The sequence below is a fragment of the Hemitrygon akajei genome, chromosome 23, assembly GCF_048418815.1.
Source record: "Hemitrygon akajei chromosome 23, sHemAka1.3, whole genome shotgun sequence".
NCBI lineage: Eukaryota > Metazoa > Chordata > Chondrichthyes > Myliobatiformes > Dasyatidae > Hemitrygon > Hemitrygon akajei.
In genome coordinates, this window is record NC_133146.1 from 33,240,123 (window position 1) to 33,266,729 (window position 26,607).

The 26,607-nt window shown below is 41.1% G+C and overlaps 1 protein-coding gene across 1 annotated transcript in view; it reads left to right on the plus strand.

The window, feature by feature from the left end:
• The window catches only part of LOC140715316 (bifunctional 3'-phosphoadenosine 5'-phosphosulfate synthase 2-like), an 86,547-nt gene that overhangs the window by 31,060 nt on the left and 28,880 nt on the right, over nt 1–26,607 (plus strand). Inside the window, exons 3-7 of the mRNA XM_073027353.1 lie at nt 9,238–9,473; nt 10,940–11,078; nt 13,507–13,625; nt 18,247–18,360; nt 24,980–25,091. Of these exons, the coding sequence (XP_072883454.1) occupies nt 9,238–9,473; nt 10,940–11,078; nt 13,507–13,625; nt 18,247–18,360; nt 24,980–25,091 (720 nt within the window). The remainder of the gene's footprint in view (nt 1–9,237; nt 9,474–10,939; nt 11,079–13,506; nt 13,626–18,246; nt 18,361–24,979; nt 25,092–26,607) is intronic.

A 26,607-nucleotide genomic window follows, 5' to 3' on the forward strand; every position in this document is an offset into this window, starting at 1 on the left:
TAATCTAACTACAAACCTGTGTACTTAGTCCCCTGCTCTACTCACTTTAGACTGGCTAAGCACATCTCCAATGCCTTATTCACGTTTGCTGGCAACCCCACTATCACAGGCCGAATCAAAGGTGGTGATGAATCAGCATAAAAGAGGGAGACTGAAAATCTGGCTAAGCGGTGCCATAACAACAACCTCTTACTCAATATTAGCAAAATCATGGAGCTGATTATTGAGTCCAGGAGGAAGAAATCAGAGGTCCTAAAGCCAGTCCTCATCGGAGGATCAGAGGTGGAGAGGGTCAGCAAGTTTAAATTCCTCAGTGCTATCTTTTCGGAGGACCAGTCCTGGGCCCAGCACATAAGCGCAATTATGAAGAAAGCACAGCAGCGCCTCTACTTCCTTAGGAGTTTGCAAAGATTTGGCATGACATCTAAAACTTTGACAAACTTCTATAGATGCGTGGTGGAGAGTATATTGACTGGCTGCATCACAGCCTGGTATAAAAACACTAATGGCCCTGAACATCAAGTTCTACATGAAGTGGTGGATACAACCCAATCCATCACGGGTAAAGCCCTCCCCACCATTGAGCACATCTACATGGAGCTTTGTCTCAGGAAAGCAGCATCCGTCATCAGGGACCATCACCACCCAGTGCATGCTCCCTTCTTGCTGCTGTCATAAGGAAGATGAGACAAGAGTCTTTGCGTTCACACCACCCAGGTTCAGCAATTAATAAATTATCAGGCTCTTGAAGCAAAGGAGATAACTTCCCTCAACCTCACTTGCCCCACACATACTATGGACTCACTTTCAAGGACTCTTCATCTCATGTTCTTGTAATTTATTACTTATTAATTATTATTATTTCTTTATTTATTTATTTGCTCAGTTTGTTGTCTTTGGTTGAATGCCCAAGATGGTGCAGTCTTTCACTGATTCTATTATGGTTATTATTCCATTACGGATTATTGAAGATGCCCACAAGAAAATGAATCTCAGGGTTGTAAATGGTGACATGTACTTTGATAATAAATTTACTTTGAACCTTGTTTCCAATTTGTTCTTCAAAGCACTGGGACGAAGTGAGGCTTCCAGTAGACTAATTTGCACCTGGGTTACTGTGGAAATTTATATTGTACAAGTCACACAAATATTCTTTTTTTTTTAAATTTTTTTAATTAGTTTTTCAAAACATTTTACAAATTAAAAAAACCCAAATCCCAATGAGGAGCATTAATACAGTGCAAAATTAAGCATACAATAACAATATGCTACAAAGGAAGAGAATTTAATATAAAAGCACCTAAATTAAAGACAAGTAAGCTTAGTGTCCTCCCCAAGCCCCTCAACACAAGAAAAAAAAACAAATATTCTTAAGCATGCATTCACGCACTCCCAGCGATGTAGCCAACTGCGAGTCTGAATCATCCATGCTGAACACTTCTTTCCAGTATAGCTTCAATTTTCTGAGCTAATCTTTGCCAGTCATTGCTGATTGATTAGCAGGAACAAGCATCAGTGATTTAATTGCTGTCCTTTGTGATGCTCTAAGCACAGTATCTAGCCCAGAATCAGTGGACGCCACATGAATATGCCCTGCTGAAGGGTCTCACCCTGAAACGTCGACTGTTTACTCTTTTCCATAGATGCTGACTGGCCTGCTGAGTTCCGCCAGCATTTTGCATCTGTTGCTGTCCATGTGAATATGATTTCATGTTCTCCATTCTTTTCTGACCACACCATAGCAAAATAAGTAGACATGCATGCCCACAGCTCAGTAATCTGCTGCTGAGTCATTGTGACGTTTTTTTCCTGTTTCTCTGTGGGCACTGGAGAGTTTTTTATTGCATTGTTTTGGGTCCCTTGCTTTGCCACTGCCTATTAAGCAAACAAATCTCAAGATTGTATTATTTATGCATTGTTGATAATAAATGCACTTTGATTACGTAGATGTACTGACCATTAAGCAATAAATTTACTTGCAACTGATAATGTTTTCTGCTGCTGTCATTAGTTAAACCTAATTCTCATTGTTCATCCTGGCTTCAGTACTGCATAGGCTTGTTATATTGCCAAAACTTGCCCTCTGTGAAGAGAACACACAAACAGAATTACTTGGGCTGTAAATTTGCTTGCTGAGATAGGTTGAACTCTTTGCTGTTTTATTTGACAGACCTACGGCAAGTAGCAGTTCACACCATTCTTAATGCGGTTAACAGAACAATATAATCTGCATTTGAACGCTGGTTCTTGCAACCAGCTGCACCTTAGACTAGATGAGGAATTCACATCGACTACTTTCATTCACTGAACATAGCAGAGGAAGAAATTCCACAGTATGTGGTCTAATGTGCCAAAATCTCACTTGCCAAGACATCCTTCAACTTGCTCATGATTAGATCTGTCGATCTCCACAGCTTCTGAAGGGTTAAGATTAAAATGATCCTGTAACCTCTTCTCTAAACGAAACACCTTTTGCTTTCCATGCAGTTAAAAAAATCGCTACTGAAGTGCGTAGTCCAGAATCCATTTGAGTCCGATGAACGTGTTCTTACAGAGAGTTGGGATAAATGGTTTATTCTCAGACTGGCAGTTGGTGACTAGTGGTGTTCCGCAAGGGTCGGTGTTGGGACCCCAACTCTTTACAATCTATATTAATGATTTGGAGAAAGGGACTAAGTGCAACGTATCGAAGTTTGCTGATGACACAAAGATGGGAGGGAGTGTAATGAGTGCGGAGGACATTGAAACCCTGCAGGGGGACATAGATAGGCTGAGTGATTGGGCAGACATTTGGCAGATGAAATATAATACTGACAAGTGTGAGGTCTTGCACTTTGGCAGGAAAAATAATAGAGCAAGTTATTATCTAAATGGAGAGAAACTGGAAAGTGCTTCTGTGCAAAGGGATCTGGGGGTCCTGGTGCAGGAAACACAAAAAGTTAGTATGCAAGTGCAGCAGGTGGTCAAGAAGGCCAATGGAATGCTGGCTTTTATTGCTAGGGGGATGGAGTATAAGAACAGGGAGGTCTTACTGCAGTTGTACCGGGTATTGGTGAGACCACACCTGGAGTACTGCGTGCAGTTCTGGTGTCCATATTTAAGAAAGGACATACTGGCTCTCGAGGCAGTGCAGAGAAGGTTCACTAGGTTAATTCCGGGGATGGGTGGGTTGATGTATGATGAGAGGTTGAGTAGATTGGGACTCTACTCATTGGAGTTCCGAAGAATGAGAGGCGATCTTATTGAAACATATAAGATTGTGAAGGGGCTTGATCGGGTGGATGCGGGGAGAATGTTCCCAATGATGGGTGAAACTAGGACTAGGGGGCATAATCTTAAAATAAGGGGATGCCGTTCCAGGACTGAGATGCGGAGAAATTTCTTCACTCAGAGGGTTGTGGGGCTGTGGAATTTACTGCCCCAGAAAGCTGTGGAAGCTACTACACTCAATAAATTCAAAACGGAGATAGACATTTTCCTGGATAAAAATGGCATTAGGGGATACGGTGAGCGAGCAGGTAAGTGGACATGAGGCTAGGTTTAGATCAGCCATGTGATCTCCTGGACCGGTTTTCGATAGCCTGGATGGGTCGGAGAGGAATTTTCCAGATTTTTTCTCCTCAATTGGCAACTCGGTTTTGTCCCCCCGGGTGATCACATGGGTTTGGGCGGGATGAATAATAAAATAAAATGGGTGGCATGGTGCCCTGTTGGTTGGCACTGTTGCCTTGTGGGATTCGGTGAAAACTGGAGTTAAGATTGGATCAGCCATGACCTTGTTGAATGGTGGAGCAGGCTTGAGGGGCCGATTGGCCTACTCCTGCTCCTATCTCTTATGTTCTTATGTTATGTTTATTCCTCCCTGGCACATTCTGATCACCAGCATTGATTTCCACAGTGTTACTTATACCCAAGAAAGACATGCATGCATCTATGTAGGAACTGCAAGGCTCACACCTACAGTGCTTTGCATCAAGGTTTCCAGTGGAACCAGTTTGAGTCTGGCAGCTATCATATGGGGACGCCTCACGTCTTAATAAGCTGGTAAGGAAGGCGGGCTCTGTCGTGGGCAAAGTACTGGAGAGTTTAACATCGGTAGCTGAGCGAAGGGCGCTGAGTAGGCTACGGTCAATTATGGAAAACTCTGAACATCCTCTACATAGCACCATCCAGAGACAGAGAAGCAGTTTCAGCGACAGGTTACTATCGATGCAATGCTCCTCAGACAGGATGAAGAGGTCAATACTCCCCAATGCCATTAGGCTTTACAATTCTACCGCCAGGACTTAAGAACTTTTTAAAAGCTATTATTAATGCTTTTTGAGATAGTGATTTAGATGCATATCATTTTTTCTTACTGAGTTAAGTATTGTATGTAATTAGTTTTGCTACAACAAGTGTATGGGACATTGGAAAAAAGTTGAATTTCCCCATGGGGATGAATAAAGTATCTATCTATCTATCTATCTATCTATCTATCTACAATATGCAGTTTCTGTTTGAGGGCTAGTATCAAGAGAGTTGCGATTTCTTTTAAGCCTTTTATTTCGCAATTACCTTTCCTGCTGTCGATGTTATGCTTGTTATGGACCAAATCCAATCCTTGCCTTTTTCAAAACTAAAGGAAGCTGTTGTGAATTTCCACTCACTCATGAACCATTCACACTGACTTGGTGACATACATGAGCATTTCACTTTTTTTTCAATAATCTTCTATTGCTTTGGTGTTTAATTGACCTTATCTTTTTTGCCAGTTTGCCATGGACATGCACTTCAAACTCAAGCTTGCAGGCAATATTAAAAAGCACAGAGACACAAAGGTCGGCTAGAAGCCAACTGATTCAGCTACTTCATATTTCCACACACCCATTCAAGAACCTTCCACTAATCTGGCTAGCCAGGCAATCAGTTCCATACTCTGTCCTCTTTCTGTAGAGCTGTGCTTGGAAGAGCTGTACTGCTTCTGGGAATCAAAATAAATCTGTGGACACTGGAAATGTGAAATAAAACCAGAAAATGCTGGAAACAGCAAAGAGGGCAGGATTTTTCTCCTTTGTATTTATAATGTAGGTTGTGGAAACTAAGGAATTAAGGGAAATTGAATTGCGTTGTATTGGACCATATTCAGATTACAACAGAGGAGGATTAGGAGGTCTTCAGGCATATTAATGTGGATAAATCCCCAGGACCTGAGCAGGTGCACCGAGGAGTGTGAGGGAAAATAGGGATGAAACTGTCAGCGTTACGGCAGAGATTTTGCATTATCTTTGACCACGGGTGAACTACTAGAAATCTGGAGGATAGTCAATGTTATGCAATTATTTAAAGAGGGTTGCAAGGACAAACCAGCGAACTACAGACCAGTGAACTTTACATCATTGGAGGGGATTCTGAGAGACAGGACCTGCCAGCGTTCGAAAAGACCAAGATTTATAAGGGAATGCCAGCATAGGTTTGTGCATGGGAAGTAGGTGATTGTTGAGAAAAAGTGAAATTCTTGCATATATCACCAAGTCAGCGTGAATGGTTCAATTATCTCACAACTTATCTGAGTTTCTGGAAAAGGTGCAAAGAGAATTGACAATGGCAGGAAAGTAGGCATTGTTTCCATGGACTTCAGCAAGACCTTGGATAATGTCCTGCACAGTTGGCTTGTCTAGATGGTTAGATTACACGGTATTGAGTGTGATCTAGTCAACTGGATGCAAAGCTGGCATGATTAAAAGTATCAGATTGATAGTGGATCGTTGTTATTCAGATTGGAGGGCTGTGTGCCACAGCGATCACCATTGTGTCTTCTCTCATTTGTCATAATTGCTAATGAATTTGATGATAATGTAAGTAAATTTGTGAAGACATGAAAATTAGTGGCATGGTTGGCAGTGAGAAAGGTTGTCTCAGCTTTCAACAGGATCCAGCTGAGCTAGGGAATTGGGCCAAGGGATGACAGATGGAATTTAACTCGGACAGATACAAGGTGTTGCATTTTGATAAGTTCAATCAGGACACAACTTACACAGTAACTGGTAGAGCCCTGGAGAATGTTCTGGGATACAGAGACTGAAGGGTATAGGTACATACTATGCAAAGATTTTAGGGTCATATATATAGCTATGGTGACTAAGACTTTTGCACAGTACTGTAGTAATTTTATGTGTTACACTGTGTTGCTGCTGCAGAAAAACAAATTTTATGACAAATGTGAATGACGATAAACCTGATCCTGATTTGGGTCTCCACTGAGGACTAAGAGTGGGAAGAGGCCAGGGGGTGGTGAATCATGGTTGGAAAACAGGGACCAGAAAAACTCTAGAATGATCAATAAATCAATTGTTTGGAATTAAATGACCTTGCCTGGTGTACCACCTACGCCAACCATACCCCTGGCGCACCTTCTCTGCCAACTCTCCCACACCCTCCCATGGCACCCATGCCATTTCCAACATCCTTTGCATCCGCTAGATTTACAAACTTGCTCTCTGCTCCACGTTGACAAATACAGTACTGTGCAAGAGTCTTGGGCACCCTAGCTACATATACAGTGCCTATAAAAAGTATTCACCGTTCCTTGGAAGTTTTCATGTTTTGTTGTTTTACCACATTGAATCACAGTGGATTTAATTTGGCTTTTTTGACATTGATCAACAGAAAAAGACTCCTTCGTGTCAAAGTGAAAATAGATATATACAAAGATATCTAAATTAATTACAGATTTAAAACACAAAATAATTGATTGCGGAAGTATTTATCCCCTTTAATAGGACAGATCAAACCATCACTGGTGCAGCCAATTGGTTTTAGAAGTCAAATAATTATTTAAATGGAGATCATTGCTTACACCAAACATCTTCTGTCTAGGTGTTTCAATTGATTGTAGTAAAAATACACCTGTATCCGGAAGTGTATTTGATGGTAAGTCAGTATTCTGGTAAAACCTTTACCGTGAAGACAGAAGAACACTCCAAGCAACTCCATGAGAAAGGTTATTGAAAAGCACAAGTCAGGAGATGGTTCCAAGAAAATTTCTAAGTCACTAAATATCCCTCGGAATACAGTCAAGTCAGTCATCAAGAAATGGAAAGAATATCGTACAGCTGCACCCTAGAGCAGGCTATCCTCAAAACTGGATGACCATGCAAGAAGGGGACTAGTGAGGGAAGCCACCAAGAGACCTATGACAACTTTGGAGAAGTTGCAAGCTTTAGTGGTGGAGATGGGAGAGATTGCACCAACATCTGTTGCCCGGGTGCTTTACCTGCTTTTTGGGAGAGTAGCAAAGAGAAAGCCACTGTTGAAAAAAAACTCATATGAAACCTTGGCTAGAATTTGCCAGAAGGCATGTGAGAGACTTCGAAGTCAGCTGGAAGAAAGTTCTATGGTCTGATGAAACCAAAATTGAGCTTTTTGGCCATCAGACTAAACACTATGTTTGGTGTAAGCTGAACTTCGTACATCATCAAAACCCACCATCCCTACTGTGAAGCATGGTGGTGGCTGTGTTATGCTGTGGGGATGCTTCACTGCAGCAGACTCTGGAAGGCTTCTGAAGGTTGTGGGCAAAATGAATGCAGCAAAATACAGGGAAATCCTGGAGGAAAACTTGGTGTAGTCTGTAAGAGAACTGTGACTTGGGAGAAGATTTGTTTTCCAGTGAGACAAACACCCCATGTGTAAAGCCAAAGCTACACAGAAATGGCTTAAAAACAACAAAGTTAATGTCCAGGAGTGGCCAAGCCAGAGTCCAGACCTCTATCCAATTGAGAATTTGTGGCTGGACATGAAAAGGGCTGTTCTCTCACGATCCCCACGCAATCTGACAGAACTTGAACAGTTTTGTAAAGAAGAATGGGGAAAAATTGCAGTGTCCAGATGTGCAAAGCTGATAGAAACACTCACGCAGACTCAAGGTTGTAATTGCTCCCATAGGTGCATCTACTAAATACTGTCTTGAAGGGGATGAATACTTATACAATCAATTATTTTGTGTTTTATATTTGTAATTAATTTAGATCACTTTGTAGAGATCTGTTTTCACTTTGACACAGAAGAGGTTTTGTCAGTGTCAAAAAAGGGCAAATTAAATCCACTGTGATTCAATGTTGTAAAACAATAAAACATGAAAACTTCCGGAGGGTGGGAGTGAATACTTTTATAGGCATCGTATATCACACACAGCACTTAAAACAAAATATTACCACAAATAAGCTAATAAAATATAATTCAACACAGGTCAAAAGTAAACAGCTTGCTGATCTAGTGTCAAGACCTCGATAGTATACAGCTAAGACCTTTGTATACAGCACTTCTGGTAAGTGTCACAAATAGGGACAAGGGAGACCCCAGTGATCTTCTCAGCAGTTTTTACTATCCTCGGTAGGGTGTGTGCCTTGCAGTTCTGTATCACACAATGATATAACCAGACAGGACACTCTCAAAGGTGCTCCTGTAGAAAGTTGTTAGAATAGGGGTAGGGAGCCTTACATGCTCCAGTCTGCTCAGAAAATGTAGATGCTGCTGTGCCTTCTTGATTAATGAGAAGCTGTTATGGGTCCAGGTTAGATCATCCAATATGTGCACACCAAGGAGTTTGTGCTTGTTACTCTCTCCAGAGCAGAGCCATTGATGTGCAATGGAGAGTGATCTGCCTACTCTTCCTGAAGTCCGCAATCATGTCTTTTGTCTTGTCCATGTTGCGACTCAGGTTGTTGGTCTCGCACCATCTGACGAACCTCCTCTCTGTCTGCCGATTCATCATTGTTGCCGATGAAGCCAACCAGACACTGTTGTATCATCAGCAAAGTTGATGATGTGGTTTGAGCTGGATCTGGCAGTACAATAGAGGGTCAGCAGTGAACTGAGTAGACGGCCTTGGGCAGCACCAGTCTAAGAATAATGAAGCTTGAGATAATGTTGCCATTTCGTTCTGATGGGCACTTTCCATTAAGACTCCATCCTTCTGGCATCCTTCATCATGCCAACTTCCAACAACAAATAGTCCTCTCACCAAACATTTTTCTCTTTTGATGTTTATTCTCTTTCATTCTCTATTATAATCTCTCTCTGCTTCCCAATAGTGTTATTCTGCAGAACAAATAATAAAGCAAAGTTATTAATTAAGAAGCCTTGGAATTCAAATGTGTTAATGTGACGTTATTTACTGCTGACATCTCCTGAAAGGCATGGGAATTTTAAGAAGCCCATTTACACTGAATCAACATCAGTTTTTTCTTTCTTTAGGTCTGTCAGGAGCTGGAAAGACCACTATTGGGTTTGCACTGGAAGAATACTTGGTTACCCATGGCATTCCTTGTTACTCTCTGGATGGAGATAACATTAGGCAAGGACTAAACAGAAACCTTAGTTTTACTTCTGAGGACCGTGAGGAGAATATCCGGCGTATCGCTGAGGTGGCCAAGCTGTTTGCAGACGCTGGTCTTGTCTGTATCACTAGTTTCATCTCTCCATTTACGAAGGTAATAATAAGCTGCTCGTCACTGCTGTGTTCCACTATGTAAATTAATCTTTAATCTCCATTGTGTAGATAAATGAACAAAAAGATATTATAGCAGGTCTGCTAGCTCAAGACAGAGCTCAAGAATGGAACAAAACTCAATCTCAAGAGCCTTGGAATCACTGTGATAGTAAGGCAGGTTCTCCGGAGGGAATGGATATGCCAATGCACCTTTGGGGAGTCAATGAAAAGTGGGATGTTGATACTGTTGCCTGCAGAGCTGGGTGTCCCATCACAGAATCACGGAAGATACCTCCATTGTGACCAGAAAATGGAACAAGACAGAAAATAGCACAGTGGTACTAGGGACCACAGTTTTAAGTGATGGGTTAGGAAATGTATTGTATGTTGTGAATTGAAAAAGAAAAATTCTGGTTTTTTAATGCCAAATAGCGATACCATTTAACTTCATTTTTCACAACTTTGCAGAAGCAAGTTTCAATATTACAAAAGATCAAGTTTCCTTAAATAATGCCAGGATCATCCTCTTTTTATTTACATTTAATAAATGATGATGAAAGAGGTTTGATTGGTGTGATTGTATGTGTACCTTTGGGTTTCATGACTGGGTCTATTACCTCAAAGATCAAGGCATTTGGGTTTGATCCCAACCTCTGATTTTCTCTGTGCAGAGTTTCCATGTTTGCATGGCTAAGTGGAATTCTCCCAGATCCTTCCCACATTCTAAAGATGTCCTTTGTTTGAAAGATAATTAACTACAATAAATTGCCCCCAGTGAAAAGAGAGACAGGGAAGAATTGAGGTAAGAAAGAAAAAAATAAGTGGAGGGAATAAGATTAATGAGAGCACACTGAGAGTCAGTATAAACCTGAAGGGCCAAATGGCTTCTGTCTGCATCAGGGTTCCCAACCTGGGCTCCACCGACCCCTCGGTTAATGGTATGGGTCCATGGCATAAGAAGAGTTGGGAACCCCTGCTCTAGATCATGGAGAAATCTGGGTTCCCTCAATGGGGAGTTATTAAACAGGAAGAAATAATCTGATAGTTAATTTTTCAGTTATGTATTTAATTTCAGACAGTTTATTATTATTTTAATAATAACACAAATATATAACTTCATTATTAAAACCCTTACAAGTGTCACATTAATGTTCATTAATAAAAAATTAGATGTCAAAAGTACACACTGATTACAAGAGAAATAATTGGATTATGGTTGAATTTATTAACAATAGCATATTTAGTTCAATGGTCATTTAGACTATTCATTGATATGATTCTGAATATGATTAATAAAACCTTATGTATTAGACAGCTGAATAAATGCCAATGTGCTGACTAGAACATAATAGTTCTTTTATTATAGAATTTTAAGACAGCTTGGCAGAAAGAAAGCAAGGAAGTAATGCATCAGTAGCCTCTGAAAGCCAGATCACAGACTAATAGTATTAATTTAATGTATTTCAGGATCGTGAAAATGCAAGAAAGATTCATGAGAACTCCAACCTTCCGTTTTTTGAAATCTTTGTTGATGCTCCTTTAGACATCTGTGAAAGTCGTGATGTGAAAGGTCTTTACAAGAGGGCCAGAGCTGGAGAGATAAAAGGTATAAATATTTCACACTAATAGAAAATGTTCTTGTCCTAGTACAAACTTTGTACAACCAGATAAATTTTCCCTTGTATTATGAATGTTTGGCGCAGCAAGTTACTAATTTAGAATCCTCGGCGGCCAGCTGTTTGTGTGCTTCTCCACTGAGAATACTCGCAGCTTCATTTTCTGTGGTGAGACCGTCTTCATTTTGCACACTGAACACTGTCACTCCCCAGGACTGCGTGCTCAGCTCGCTGCTGTTAACGTTGATGACCCCTGACTGCACTGATGACATAACAGTGGTGGGTCTCATTAATAACAACAATGATATGGCATACAGAGAGGAGGCAAAGTGGCTGGTAGAATGATGCGAGCACAACAACTTGAGTCTCAACGTGGACAAGACCAAAGAGATGGTTGTGGGCTTCAGGATAGTTCAGTCTGCACTGCACACACAGGGCTTCTTCATGGAGAGTTAGGAGCACTAAGTTTCTCTGAGTGCACAGAGCAGACGATCTCACCTGGTCCCTCAACCAGCTGTTCCTGAAGCTGTTCCCAAATCATTGAGTGGATGCCTTCAGGCTTCTGTACCTCCTTCCTGATGGTAGTAAATGAAAACAAGGCTTGACTGGGTGATGGGTGTTCTTAATGATTGACGTCACATTTTTGAGGCATTGCTCCTTGAAGATGTCCTGGATACTATGGAGGCTAGTGCCCATGATAGAGCTGACTAAGTTTACAACTTATTTCGATCTTGTGCAGTACCCCACTCCCAACTCCCGTACCAGACAATGAAGCAGCCAGTCAGAACGCTCTCCATAGTACATCTATAGAAATTTTTGATTGTCTTTGGTGGCATACAAAATCTCCTCAAACTTCTAATGAACTATAGCTGCTGTCATGTCTTTGTTGTAGCTGCATTGACATGTTGGGTCCAGGATGGATCCTCAGAGATCTTGTCACTCGGGAATTTGAAATTGCTCACTCTTTCCGCTTCTGATCCCTTTATAAGGATTGGTGTGTGTTCCCTCATCTTACCCTTTCTAAAGTCCACAATCAGTTGAAGACATCTACTGTGCAACACCTTTTTAAATTTTGACTTCTCCTTAAGGCATCTATTGGAACCTGATTCTTTTGTGATCCAAAAGTTCTTCGGAAGTCAAGACTGAGGCATCAAACTTGATGCCTACAATCATTTTATTAAATGTGACTAGAGCAAAGCAGAACAGGAAGAAGTGTCGAGAGAACAAAAAAAAAGACAGACTAAAGCGTAGTCTCATACCGAACAAGAGTTAACAGAAACTCCAGTGATAACAATTAACCTATATAATAGCCAGATTCATGCAGTGACACCTGCTTCTGAAAACTAAAAAATTTCTAGAAAAGTACAGAACCAACTGTATTGAAGTTACTGGAAAATTAATGACATGTATGTGGGTGATTATATAGGAATTCAAGCAAGCATAGGAATGTTAAACACTGAGTACAGAGAGGAAATTAAGAACCTGGTGGCATGGTGCGAAGATAATAACCTATCCCTCAACATCAGCAAGACGAAGGAATTGGTTGTTGACTTCAGAAGGAGTAGCAGACCGCACAACCCCATCTATATCGGTGGTGCGCAGGTGGAACAGGTCAAAAGCTTTAAGTTCCTCAGGGTGAATATCACAAATGACCTGACTTGGTCTAACCAAGCAGAGTCCACTGCCAAGAAGGCCCACCAGTGCCTTTACTTCCTGAGAAAGCTGAAGAAATTTGGCCTGTCCCCCAAAACTCTCACTAATTTTTATAGGTGCACCGTAGAAAGCATTCTTCTAGGGTGCATCACAACCTGGTATGGTAGTTGTCCTGTCCAAGACTGGAAGAAGCTGCAGAAGATCATGAATATAGCCCAGCACATCACACAAATCAATCTTCCATCCTTGGACTCACTTTACACCACACGCTGTCGGAGCAGTGCTGCCAGGATAATCAAGGACATGACCCACCCAGCCAACACACTTTTTGTCCCTCTTCCTTCCGGGAGAAGGTTCAGGAGCATGGAGATTTGTACGGCCAGATTTGGGAACAGCTTCTTTCCAACTGTGGTAAGACTGCTGAACAGATCCTGACCCGGATCTGGGTCATACCTTCCAAATATCCGGACCTGACTTGCACTACCTTACTTTCCATTTTCTATTTTCTAATTATGATTTATAATTTAAATTTTTATTGTATTTATTTCGATTTGTACTTCAGGAAGCGTGAAGGGCAGAATCAAATATCGCTGTGATGATTATACGCTCTAGTATTAATTGTTTGGTGACAATAAAGTAAAGTAAGTAAAGTACAAGGAAAAGAACAATACTACTCCCCAATCCAACACATGTAAAAACCTGTACTGGTAAAAGCAATCTTTTGCATCATGGTTTTAGCTCTGTTCATGTTGCCTCTTTGCTCAGGGTTTACTGGAATCGATTCAGAGTATGAGAAGCCTGAAAGTTCTGAGTTGGTGCTGAAAACAAACCTCACATCTGTGAATGAATGCATCCAACAGCTGGTGGAGCTCTTAGAAGAGAGGGTAAGTGGAAAAGTCCCTGTGTCATTGGAAGTTATAACTGGGTTCCTGCAAAGAAAGTGACACCTTAATATTTCTACAAACAAACCAATTGGAGACCGTCACTGGGGGTTTCCTAGCCAACTAGCGAAGCCACAGAATTCTCTGTTCCATCGACACCCATTATCACATGGGACTAGTGAAACTGTATTTAAAATCCCAAGCTACCTTCAGAAGTTAATGTCCATGAGAATCCGTCTTCTCTGGTCAAGGCCATTCTGGCCTATAGTACATGCATAAAACTTCACTTTATAGCTCCGATATTGTTTCCCCAGTGCCCCAGCAAAGAAAACTCCATATATTTCCTTTGATTGAAAAGCAAAGAAAGTCACAATGAAAAAAGCTGTTTTGTCTTGATTACTTGTCTGAGAATGGATTATGGATATTTTAGAATTTAGCTAATCTCCCAAATAATTTTTTTAAATCTGCCAGTATAATTTTTGTTTGCATAATTTGTCTTCTTTTCCACACTGGTTGTTTGTCAATCTCTGTTTATGTATCATTTTTTCATAAGATTCTATTGCATTTCCTTGTTCTGTAAATTCTTGTAAGAAAATGAATCTCAGGGTTATATATGGTGACATACGTATACAGTAAGTACTTTGATAATACATTTACTTTCAACCTTGAGCTGTTTTGTAGTGGGTATTATGTTTGACACAGGATGGGAACTGTTTTCTAAAAGGCTACTTCTTTGAATTCCTTCCATGTACCAACATTAAAATTAAAAATACCTTTCGTACCCTTTGCGCCTTTCAACAAGAAATAAAGGATAAGTTGCTTTGCCATTTCAAGATTCAGGAGATATAGAACATCGCCCACTCTTCCTCTGGAACTGTTTGCAAATAATTCAACACAATCATCCATTTACTCATGTCCATTTAAATTAAACTGCACTGTTAGCCCAAAGATTAGGCAGCTTCACTTCCCTTTGTATAAGATGGAAAACAGCGTCTAAAAACCTAAAACAAAGACTGGACATACACAATGATTCTATCTGAAATGTAAATAGAGTGAGAGGGGGAAGCTTCTTTCACTTGGACAGCAACTTAACATCTCCTCATGATATGCTGAGGGCCTTACAATTAGAACATAGAAAAATCAGCACAATACAGGCCCTTCGGCCCACAATGTTGTACTAAGCTTTCTATTTATTTTAAGATCAATCTAACCCTTCTCCCATTTCCCTGTTTATTTATTTAATGATATAGTGTGGAATAGGCCCTTGCAGCACTTTGAGCCACATCCAACAAACCCAATTAACCCTAACTTAATCACAGGACAATTCACAGTGACAATTAACCTACCCAGTGCATATTTGGAAATTTTAAATGCATCATTGATTTCTAAGTGATCCGATGGAAAGTCTCCATTCACCTTCCGGATCTTTGTAATATGTTGTTTGGCTTTGGAACGCCTCAGCTGATTGGCTAGAAATTTACCAGATTTGTCACCATGGATATAAAAGTGACTCTTATTTTCAAGAAGTTGGCGTTCGACAGGTTGAGTAGACAGAAGATTAAATTTAGTTTGAAGTTCTACATGCTTCTTGTATAGTTCAGGATTCTTAGTTTGAGCATACAGTTGATCCAAATCTTTAATCTGATTAATGAGGTCTAATCGATCTGCACAGGACTTTCTATTAAGATTTGCTGTATAAGAGATTATTTGGCCCCTCAAATATGCTTTCATGGCATCCCAGACAATCAGGGATGACACTTCAGGTGATGTATTGGTGTTAAAATAAAAGGTTATCTGATCCTTAATAAATTTTAGAAAATCATCATCCAGTGCATATTTGGGTAGGTGGGAGGAAATCAGCTGCCCACACTTTCCATGGGGAGGATATACAGAGACTCCTTACAGAACAGGACCAGAGTTGAACTCTGAACTCTGGAGCACTCCGAGCTGTAATAGTAACGCGCTGACCATTACGTGACCTTCATCCATGGGCCTGTCGAAGAGTTTCTTAAGAGTTCCTTCAATATGATGTGAGCAAAAGTTTCCTAAAGGGCAACGAGAGCTGTACAAACAAGAACAATGATAAATATGAAAAAGCTTCAAGGAACAGAATTTATTTTGGCTGAAGACTCTTAAGTTCCCTGTGGTCAGTGAATGATATATTTGGCAGTATTAAGCTAAAATAAAAGACTTAGAATAATGTAAAATATGTGGCGTTCTTGGGAACTGTGAAAGTTTAGGAAGGGTCAAAAGGTTACAGAAAGTAATAAGAGAAAATAAGCTTGGAAGTGACACCATTAAAGGGAGAAGGAAGCCATTAAAGGGAATATACCTCTTGGTCTGATGTTTCTAAGTACTTTCCTATATAACAAGAGGGAAAGGAGAGGGAATATACAAAGTGACAAAACAGGCCCTTGGAGAATGTGGATAGAACAAGAGAACAAGAGTATGACTAAGCTTTGAACTTTTTGCCTCATTTTGATTTAAATTAGACAGTTATAGGGCAAACACCTCAATTCCTGGCTTTGTTCTGGGTAGTTGGGACTATGCACCCAGGAACAGAAATTCAAAACTCACCCCGATTAACTTGTAGCTGACCCTGTCTATCCATGTTTGCAAATGTGCATGCACTCACACACTGACTGTATACATCAGTGCTTATGACCATTGATATTCTCATACATATGTAACATCTGCTCTTCCTTTCCATATCCCTGGTCATCCACTCATTCATTTAGAACAAATGAGAAGTGAGCTTGTGAACCTATGTCTTGTACCTCTATGAAATGGTAAAATAAACAAATATGTAAGCAGTCTTAATTATCAATAGTCAAGGTTTCCACTTCAATTCTTGTTCAGGGAATGAAGCTACCCTTCAAAGTTCTAGGGTAACATGGAGGAGAAAGCTGAGAAGCCCAACTGTTCAAATGTGTCCACATGAGAATACAGAACACAAGAATCCGTAGTGAGTTCTTCCAAAAACAACCACCAGGACTTCCAGCTGCTGTTTCAGTTGAGTTACCAGCTGTTACTTGCTGGAAAAGGTGAACAGTTAGTAGCCAATCTGCCATCATGTTTCTGCTTAAGCACCATCAAGTTCAGGGTTCCCATGGGAACATGAAGTCTAGCATCAGAGCAGAAACGTGTGCAATTCTCCTACAATGATGCTGTAAGACACAGGAGCAGAATTAGGTCATTCTACTCATTGAATCTGCTCCATCATTCTATCGTGGTTGATATATTTTCCCTCTCAACTCCCATTCTCCTGCCTCTCCCCATAACCTTTGATACACTTACTAATCAAGAACCTATCAATCTCCTCTTTAAATATACCCAATGACTTGGCCTTCACATCCGTCTGTGGCAATGGCCACAGATTCACCACACGCTGGCTAAAGAAATTCCTCCACATATCTGTTCTAAATGGACGTCACTCTATTCTGAAGCTGTTCACTTTGGCCCTAAACACGCCCACTGTAGGAAACATCCTTCCATGTTCTTCCTGTCCAGGCCGTCCAACATTCAACAGGTTTCATCACCCCACACCAATTCTTCTAAATGCCAGCAAGTACAGGTCTAAAGCCTCATCCATTCCTCGTGCATTAACCCTTTCACTCCCAGGATAATTCTTGTGAACCTTCTCTGGAACTCCTCTGATATCTGCACATCCTTCCTTAGATAGGGGGCACAAAACTTCTCATCATATTCCAGGTGCAGTCTGACCAATGCCTTATAAAGCCTCTGCATTACACCCTTGCTTTTATATTCTAGTTCTCTCAAAATGGATGCTAACATTGCATTTGCCTTCCTTACTAATGAATCAACCCGCAGGTTAGCTTTTAGGGAATCCAGCACAAGGACCACCAAGTCACTTTGTTCCTTTTCCGCAATGTGGGGGAGATTCATTGACTGAATAGTTAGACAGATAGAGCAATTCCATTCATTTCAATTAAGAAGAAGAAATCATAATCATGAATGTACAATCTTTTGAATTAATGAGTTTGGATAAATGCTTTTTGTTTTTAATTGTTCTTTTTAAAATTTTTTGATTGTTTCATTGATTTTTAATAGATTCTGAATGTGCAGGTATTGTACATTCAGAACTAACCACAGTTTGGTGGGTTGTTCAACAAACTAAACCTGATGCATAGTATACAGTAGCTAGCTCTCACGTATTTTGTCAGACTTCTTCTGGGCCCTCATTTGACAGCATTATATCATGTAAATCCCTGTCAACACTTGGGCCTTTGCTGTTTAAGGCTGGGATTGTTTTAGAAAGTAAGCTTACAACAGCAGATTCACATAAACTAAACAGGTATTCGGTAAGGGAGTGGGGTGTGTGAAGGGACAGCAAATTCTGTGGCTCTGATGTGGGTCTCGCAGCTTTCTCTTTAAGGAAGTCCTGGAGCAGCAGATACCACACTAATAATGTTGATTGTGGCCTGTGAGATGGTATTTTATTATAAAAGAGTAAGCATCTTAATTACAATCATTAAGTGGTCTCACTCTCCACGGACACGTATACAAAATCCACCTTGAAAGGCACATTAATGAGAAGCATTCTGACTTCCTGGGAGGTGGGCCAACAGACTGTGTGACAGATATGTCTATCGTTTCTCTAAAGGGCATTGTTCCTCCTGCCGCAAATGAAGAAGTGAAGGAACTCTTTGTTTTGGAAAACAAGCTGGACATGGCACAAAAAGCAGCCCAGGTTCTGCCCGCACTGCAGATAACACAGGTAATACTTGTCATCCTGCTCCAAAAATATTTTACTTCAGTGTGGCTCACTGACACATCCCTCCCCACCATACAGTATCTGCCTCAAGAAGGCAACTTCTGTCACCAAAGATCCCTACCATGTGTGTCATGCCATCTTCTCACAACTGCCGTCTGGCAAGAGGTACAGAAGCCGAAAGTCCCTCACCACGAGGTTCAGGAACAGCTACTTCCCTTCAACCATTTGGTTCTTGAACCAACCTGCACAACCCTAATCGCCACTTCGATACAGTAACATTATAACCACTTTGCCTGCAATGGACTTGGTATTTTTCTTGTTCTATTTGTGTTCTTTCTTGTGTAATTGATGTTTACTTTATGCTTTTATGTGAATGTTGTGTATTTGATGCTATGTGCCTGTGATGCTGCTGTAAGTAGGTATTTTATTGCCCCTGCGCATACATGCACTTGTGCATATGGCAATAACTTTGACTTTCAAGTTTGCCAGTGTTGCTCCAATTGCACGTAGCGGAGCAACTAGATAAGCCGAGGCACAGAAGAATGATGAATCCGGACTCCCTTCAGCTGGTTGCTTCCTCTCAGGAATGGTTCTCTTCAAACATGTGGCAGCGTGCCGGATTGAAGCATTCTGAGGCTTGAAATCACTACTATTGGTGATTGCTGTCACAAGGCCAACAGTAATGTGCGTACAAAGTTTGACGGATATGTGCTAACACTTTTGTAAGTGTGAATTTGTGTACTACAAGCATGTTTCTTCACATCATCGGTCTTCAATTCTGTTTATACCCCTACCATACCTCCTTGAGTTGGTCATTTTCATGACTGACCAAAGATCTACCTGTTAGACAACTAACTACCAACTGCCCGCAATCATCTCCCTACCTAAGGGACATCATGATCGACATCTCCAATACTCAAGGATTGACTCCCATCACATCTGGTTTGCTGAGCCCAAAATGTCTCCTTCTTGTAATCTTCACGTCAATTCCAAGGTTCTCCCACTGCCTTTCCATCCCCCTGCCCCAACCCCATCATTAGAACATAAGAAATAGGAGCAGGAATAGGCCCCCTGGCCTGTCGAGCCTGCTGCACCATTCAATAAGATCATGGCTGATCTGACTATGGACTCAACTCCACCTGCCTACCTTTTCCCCATAACCCTTAATTCCCCTACTATGCAAAAATCTATCCAGCCTGGTCTTAAATATATTTACTGAGGTAGCCTCCACTGCTTCACTGGGCAGAGAATTCCACAGATTCACCACTCTCTTGGAAAAGCAGTTCCTTCTCATCTCCATCCTAAATCTACTCCCACGAATCTTGAGGCTATGTCCCCAAGTTCTAGTCTCACCTACCAGTGGAAACAACTTTCCTGCCTCTATCTTATCTGTCCCTTTCATAATTTTATATGTTTCTATAAGATTTCTAATTCTTCTGAATTCCAGTGAGTACGGTCCCAGGGACCTCAATCTTTCCTCACAGTCTAACCCCCTCATCTCTGGAATCACCCTGGTGAACCTCCTCTGCTCCATCTCCGAAGCCAGCATATCCTTCCTCAAGTAAGGAAGCCAGAACTACACACAGTACTCAGGGTGTGGCATCACCAGTACCCTGTACAGTTGCAGCATAACCTCCCTGCTCTTAAATTCAGTCCCTCTAGCAATGAAGGCCAACATTCCATTTGCCTTCTTAATAGCCTGCTGCACCTGCAAACCAACCATTTGCGATTCAGGCACAAGCTCTCCCAAGACCCTCTACACAGTGGCTTGCTGCAACTTTTTACCAGTTAAGTGACAATCTGATCTTCCATTTTTCCTTCCAATGTGGATGATCTCGCATTTACCAACATTGTACTGCATCTGCCAGACCCTTGCCCACTCACCTAACCTATCTATATCTCTCTGAAGACTCTCTGTATCCTCTGCATAATTTGTGTTTCCACTCAATTTAGTGTCATCAACAAACTTAGATACACTACACTTAGGACCCCCTCTTCCAGATCGTTAATGTATATCGTGAACAGTTGCGGGCCCAGCACCGACCCCTGAGGCTCACCACTCACCACTGATTGCCAACCAGAGAAAGACCCATGTGTCCCATCTTTCTGTTTTCTGTTGGTTAGCCAATCCTCTATCCATGCTAATACGTCACCCCCAACTTTGTGCATCCTTCTCTTATAGGTAAGCCTTTTTCTGGGTCAGCTTAGCAAATGCCTTCTGGAAATCCAAGTAAATAACACCCATCTGTTCCCTTCTATCCACTGCACTCATTATATATAACCATATAACAATCACAGCACGGAAACAGGCCATTCCGGCCCTCCTAGTCCGTGCCGAACTCTTAATCTCACCTAGTCCCACCTACCCGCACTCAGCCCATAACCCTCCACTCCTTTCCTATCCATATACCTATCCAATTTTACCTTAAATGACACAACTGAACTGGCCTCTACTACTTCTACAGGAAGCTCATTCCACACAGCTATCACTCTCTGAGTAAAGAAATACCCCCTCGTGTTTCCCTTAAACTTTTGCCCCCTAACTCTCAAATCATGTCCTCTCGTTTGAATCTCCCCTACTCTCAATGGAAACAGCCTATTCACGTCAACTCTATCTATCCCTCTCAACATTTTAAATACCTCGATCAAATCCCCCCTCAACCTTCTACGCTCCAATGAATAGAGACCTAACTTGTTCAACCTTTCTCTGTAACTTAAGTGCTGAAACCCAGGTAACATCCTAGTAAATCGTCTCTGCACTCTCTCTAATTTATTGATATCTTTCCTATAATTCGGTGACCAGAACTGTACACAATATTCCAAATTTGGCCTTACCAATGCCTTGTACAATTTTAACATTACATCCCAACTTCTGTACTCAATGCTCTGATTTATAAAGGCCAGCGTTCCAAAAGCCTTCTTCACCACCCTATCTACATGAGACTCCACCTTCAGGGAACTATGCACTGTTATTCCTAGATCTCTCTGTTCCACTGCATTCCTCAATGCACTACCATTTACCCTGTATGTTCTATTTGGATTATTCCTGCCAAAATGTAGAACCTCACACTTCTCAGCATTAAACTCCATCTGCCAACGTTCAGCCCATTCTTCTAACCGGCATAAATCTCCCTGCAAGCTTTGAAAACCCACCTCATTATCCACAACACCTCCTACCTTAGTATCATCAGCATACTTACTAATCCAATTTACCACCCCATCATCCAGATCATTTATGTATATTACAAACAACATTGGGCCCAAAACAGATCCCTGAGGCACCCCGCTAGTCACCGGCCTCCATCCCGATAAACAATTATCCACCACTACTCTCTGGCATCTCCCATCTAGCCACTGTTGAATCCATTTTATTACTCCAGCATTAATACCTAACGACTGAACCTTCTTAACTAACCTTCCATGTGGAACTTTGTCAAAGGCCTTGCTGAAGTCCATATAGACTACATCCACTGCCTTACCCTCGTCAACATTCCTCGTAACTACTTCAAAAAATTCAATAAGGTTTGTCAAACATGACCTTCCACGCACAAATCCATGCTGGCTACTCCTAATCAGATCCTGTCTATCCAGATAATTATAAATACTATCTCTAAGAATACTTTCCATTAATTTACCCACCACTGATGTCAAACTGACAGGTCTATAATTGCCAGGCTTACTTCTAGAACCCTTTTTAAACAATGGAACCACATGAGCAATACGCCAATCCTCCGGCACAATCCCTGTTTCTAATGACATCTGAAAGATCTCCGTCAGAGCTCCTGCTATCTCTACACAAACTTCCCTCAAGGTCCTGGGGAATATCCGGTCAGGACCCGGAGATTTATCCACTTTTAAATTTCTTAAAAGCGCCAGTACTTCCACCTCTTTAATTGTCATAGGTTCCATAACTTCCTTACTTGTTTCCCACACCTTACACCATTCAATATCCTTCTCCTTAGTGAATACCGAAGAGAAGAAATCGTTCAAAATCTCTCCCATCTCCCTCGGCTCCACACATAGCTGACCACCCTGATTCTCTAAGGGACCAATTTTATCCCTCACTATCCTCTTGCTTCTAATATAACTGTAGAAGCCTTTCGGATTTACTTCCACCTTATTTGCCAAACCAAACTCATAACTTCTTTTAGCTTTTCTAATCTCTTTCTTAAGTTTCCTTTTACATTCTTTATATTCCTCGAGCAATTCCTTTACTCCATGCTGCCTATATCTATTGTAGACATCCCTCTTTTTTCGAACCAAGTTTCTAATATCCCTTGAAAACCATGGCGCTTTCAAACCTTTAACCTTTCCTTTCAACCGAACAGGAACATAAAGATTCTGTACCCTCATAATTTCACCCTTAAATGACCTCCATTTCTCTATTACATCCTTCCCATAAAACAACTTGACCCATTCCACTCTCTCTAAATCCCTGCGCATCTCCTCAAAGTTAGCCTTTCTCCAATCAAAAATCCTCAAAGAACTCCAGTAAGTTTGTCAAACAGGACCTGCCTTTGCTGAATCCATGCTGCATCTGCCTGATGGATCCATTTCTTTCCAGATACCTCGCTATTTATTATTTAATGATAGCTTCAAGCATTTTCCCAGCTACAGATGTTAAACTAACTGGCCTATTTATACCTGCCTTTTGCCTACATCTTTTTCTGGACAGTGGCATGACATTCGCCTTCTTCCAATCTGTCAGGACCTCCCCAGAGTCCAGAGAATTTTGGTAAATTATCACCGAAGCCTCTACTATAACCTTTGCCATTTCTTTCAGTTCCCTGGGATGCATTCCCACAGGACCAGGAGACTTAGCTATCTTCAAGCCAACAAGTTTGCTCAGCACTACTTTAGTGATAGCTATTGTATCGAGGTCCTCATCTCCCATTGCATCCATAACATCTCTTTTTGGCATGTTAAGCATGTCCTCCACCATGAAGACCAACACAAGATAGTCATTCAAAGCCTCTGCCATTTCCTCATTACCCAATATCAATTCCTCCTTCTCATCCTCCAAGGGACCTATGTTCACTTTAGCCACCCTTTTCCAGTTTAAATAATTATAAAAACTTTTACTATCCATTTTTATATGTTGTGCTAGTTTTTTCTCATAATCTAGCTTCCCTTTCTTCATTGCTCGCCTAGTGGTTCTTTGTTGCTTTTTAAAGTTTTCCCAATCTTACAGTTTCCCACTACTCTTGGTGACTTTTTATACATGCCTTCCTTTATTTCTTTAGTTATCCATGGCTGGCTTCCCCACCCTTACTGTCTTTGCTTTTAACTGGAGTATACTTAATTGAGAACTGTGAAAAATCTCTTTGAAAGTGTTTCTCAATCATCACACCATATAGCCTGTGTTCCCAGTCTACCCTATCCAACTCCTCCATCATCCCGTTGTAGTCTCCCTTGTTTAGTGATAATATACTGGTTTTAGATTGAACCATTGCACCCTCTATTTGTATGAGAAACTCAATCATACTGTGATCACGCTTTCCAAGAGGACCCTTAACTCCAAAATCACCAATTTTAACTGTCTCATTGCACAGGACCCGATCCAAGATAGCACTTGATTTCCCATTCCCTTCTTATGGCACCCTTAAGACTTCCTATGACACTCCACAATAGCATAAAAGCTTTCTTATGCATTATAATTTGCAGCCTAGTGGGTATAAATGAGATGATGTATAGATGGAAAACATTTGCTCTGGATTTAAGCAGAGTATAGTGTTATAACTGTCCTGCTGAGGGGGAAATCTTGAAAAGTGTCTTTGAAGTCTTGGTAAAAAAAAAATTGAAAGGAAATAGACTGAAACTATGATTTAATACAGAACATAGAAAAAAACAGGCCATTCAGACCATGATGTTGTGTCAAATGAAACAAGCTAATAATGCCTAATTACACTAATCCCTTCTGCCTACATATGGCCCATATCCCTCCATTCTCTGCACTTTCACTTATCTATATAATAGTCCGAATAAAATTTCTGTGAGGGTTGCTCTTAGGTAATAAACAACCCACCCAAACAGAGAGAATTCCTTTTATCTAATAGACAATTGCTTTAATGTAATGGATGAACACGTTACCAACAGAGCTGGCAGGTTTAGTAGGTGATGTTGAAGTCTAGGTGAGTAATTGTGGTAAATAGTACACATTGTAGTGGGTAATGGAGGAAGTGAGCTTATGGTATGATCGGAGCTGCCAATCAAATCAGTTTATGTGTCCTAGATAATATTGAGTTTCTTGAGTATTGTGGGAGCCTTGGTTATCCAGGCAGATGGCAAGGATTCCACAAGGCGTAAACATAAGAGCAGGAGTAGGCCATTCAGTCCATCAAATCTGCCCTGCATGACTCTGCATTCCACCTGACTTAGATCTTGTAGATGATGGCAGATCTGTGTGAAGTGTCTTACCACAATGCAACCAGATTCAAACCTAGTCCAATAGCTATGATATTTATGTAGCTGGTTCAGTTATGTTTCCGATCAGCGGTGGTTCTGCAGAAGGTTGATCATGGGGACACGGCAAAGGTAAGGCTATTAAATGCCTTGATAGCTGTTGGTGTGATTCTCTTGTTGGAGATAGCCATTACCTTGCTCTTGATTTGTTCTCTTGTAGCTGGATCTGCAGTGGGTGCAAGTTTTATCTGAAGGTTGGGCAACTCCCCTCTCAGGCTTCATGAGGGAAAAGGAATACCTGCAAGTTTTGCACTTTGGGATGCTGCTGGACGGTAAGAATCACTGACCACAAATTCCCGAGCATTATCACTGATGGCAGTAGTCTTTAACATTACAATTGTGGAGTGTAATGTTTCTCCACTCTTTATAGTCGAGACATGCATTACATCACCACTTGTAGTTGATCTCATGCCTTTAGATACCAGCTACCAGGACAAGTTCACTGCAATTCTGTTGCCAAGTTCAAGTGTCTCATTCTTGCACTCCATACTGTTTAAAGCTGGCCCGGTCTTCTTTTGCCATTTTCATAACTGGAATAATGATCAAAAACAAAAGAAAATGAGACACTGGTATGTCACCACTTTTTTTAGATTTTGCCAGTAGGACAGTGTTATCCCATTACTGCTATTAATGTACTTTTGAAGAATAGTTAGCAACACCATCTAGTAAATGCATCAAACAATTTGAACTTAGCATGATCCCGTACATAGTAATGAGAAGATGACCAGTTAATCTGACGTAGAGATGTTTATGAAGAGTAAGTACTGGCACCTTTCTGTTATTCAAAGTAGCATAATTGAAGAGGAAAACACAGCCTGTACTCTGCTGCAGTGTAAGCCCAAGTTTCTCCTTTGCTGCTCACGTTCCTTGATCTACAACCTTCTTGCACAAGCGCCACTCACAGCATGGCTGACGCCAAACAGAATGGAAAGATAGCTAAAAGTGAGTGGAAAAATAGATACTTTAAAGTCAAAAGTATGAAATAAAATCCAAAATGAACTGTAGAATATATAAATATAACAGCAATTGAATTGAATTGACTTTATTACTTACATCCTTCACATACATGGGGTGTAAAAATCTTTATGTTGTGTCTCTCTAAATGTGCAATGTGCAATTTATAGTAATCTATAATAAATAGTATGTACAATAGGACAGTCAATATAACATAGAAATACAATTGTATCAGTGTGAATTAATCAGTCTGATAGCTTGGTGGGAGAAGCTGTCCTGGAGCCTGTTGGTTCTGCCTTTTATGCTGCGGTACTGTCTCCTGGATGGTAGCAGCTGGAACAGTTTGTGGTTGAGGTGACTCAGGTCTCCAATGATCCTTCGGGCCCTTTTTACACACCTGTCTCTGTAAATGTTCTGAATAGTGGGAAGTTCACATCTACAGATGCGCTGGGCTGTCCACACCACTCTCTGCAGAGTCCTGTGATTGAGGGAAGTACAGTTCCCATACCAGGCAGTGATGCAGCCAGTAAGGGTGCTCTGAATTGTGCCCCTGTAGAAAGTCCTTGGGCTTTTGGGACCCATACCAAACTTCTTCAACCGGCTGAGGTGGAAGAGGCGCTGTTGTGCTTTTTTCACCACACGGCCGGTATGTACAGACCACCTGAGATCCTCGGTGATGTTTATGCCAAGGAACTTAAAGCTGTTCACCCTCTCAACCCCAGATCCATTGATGTCAATAGGGGTTTGCCCGTCTCCATTCCTCCTGTAGTCCACAACCAGCTCCTTTGTTTTTGTGACATTGAGGGAGAGGTTGTTTTATTGACACCACTGTGT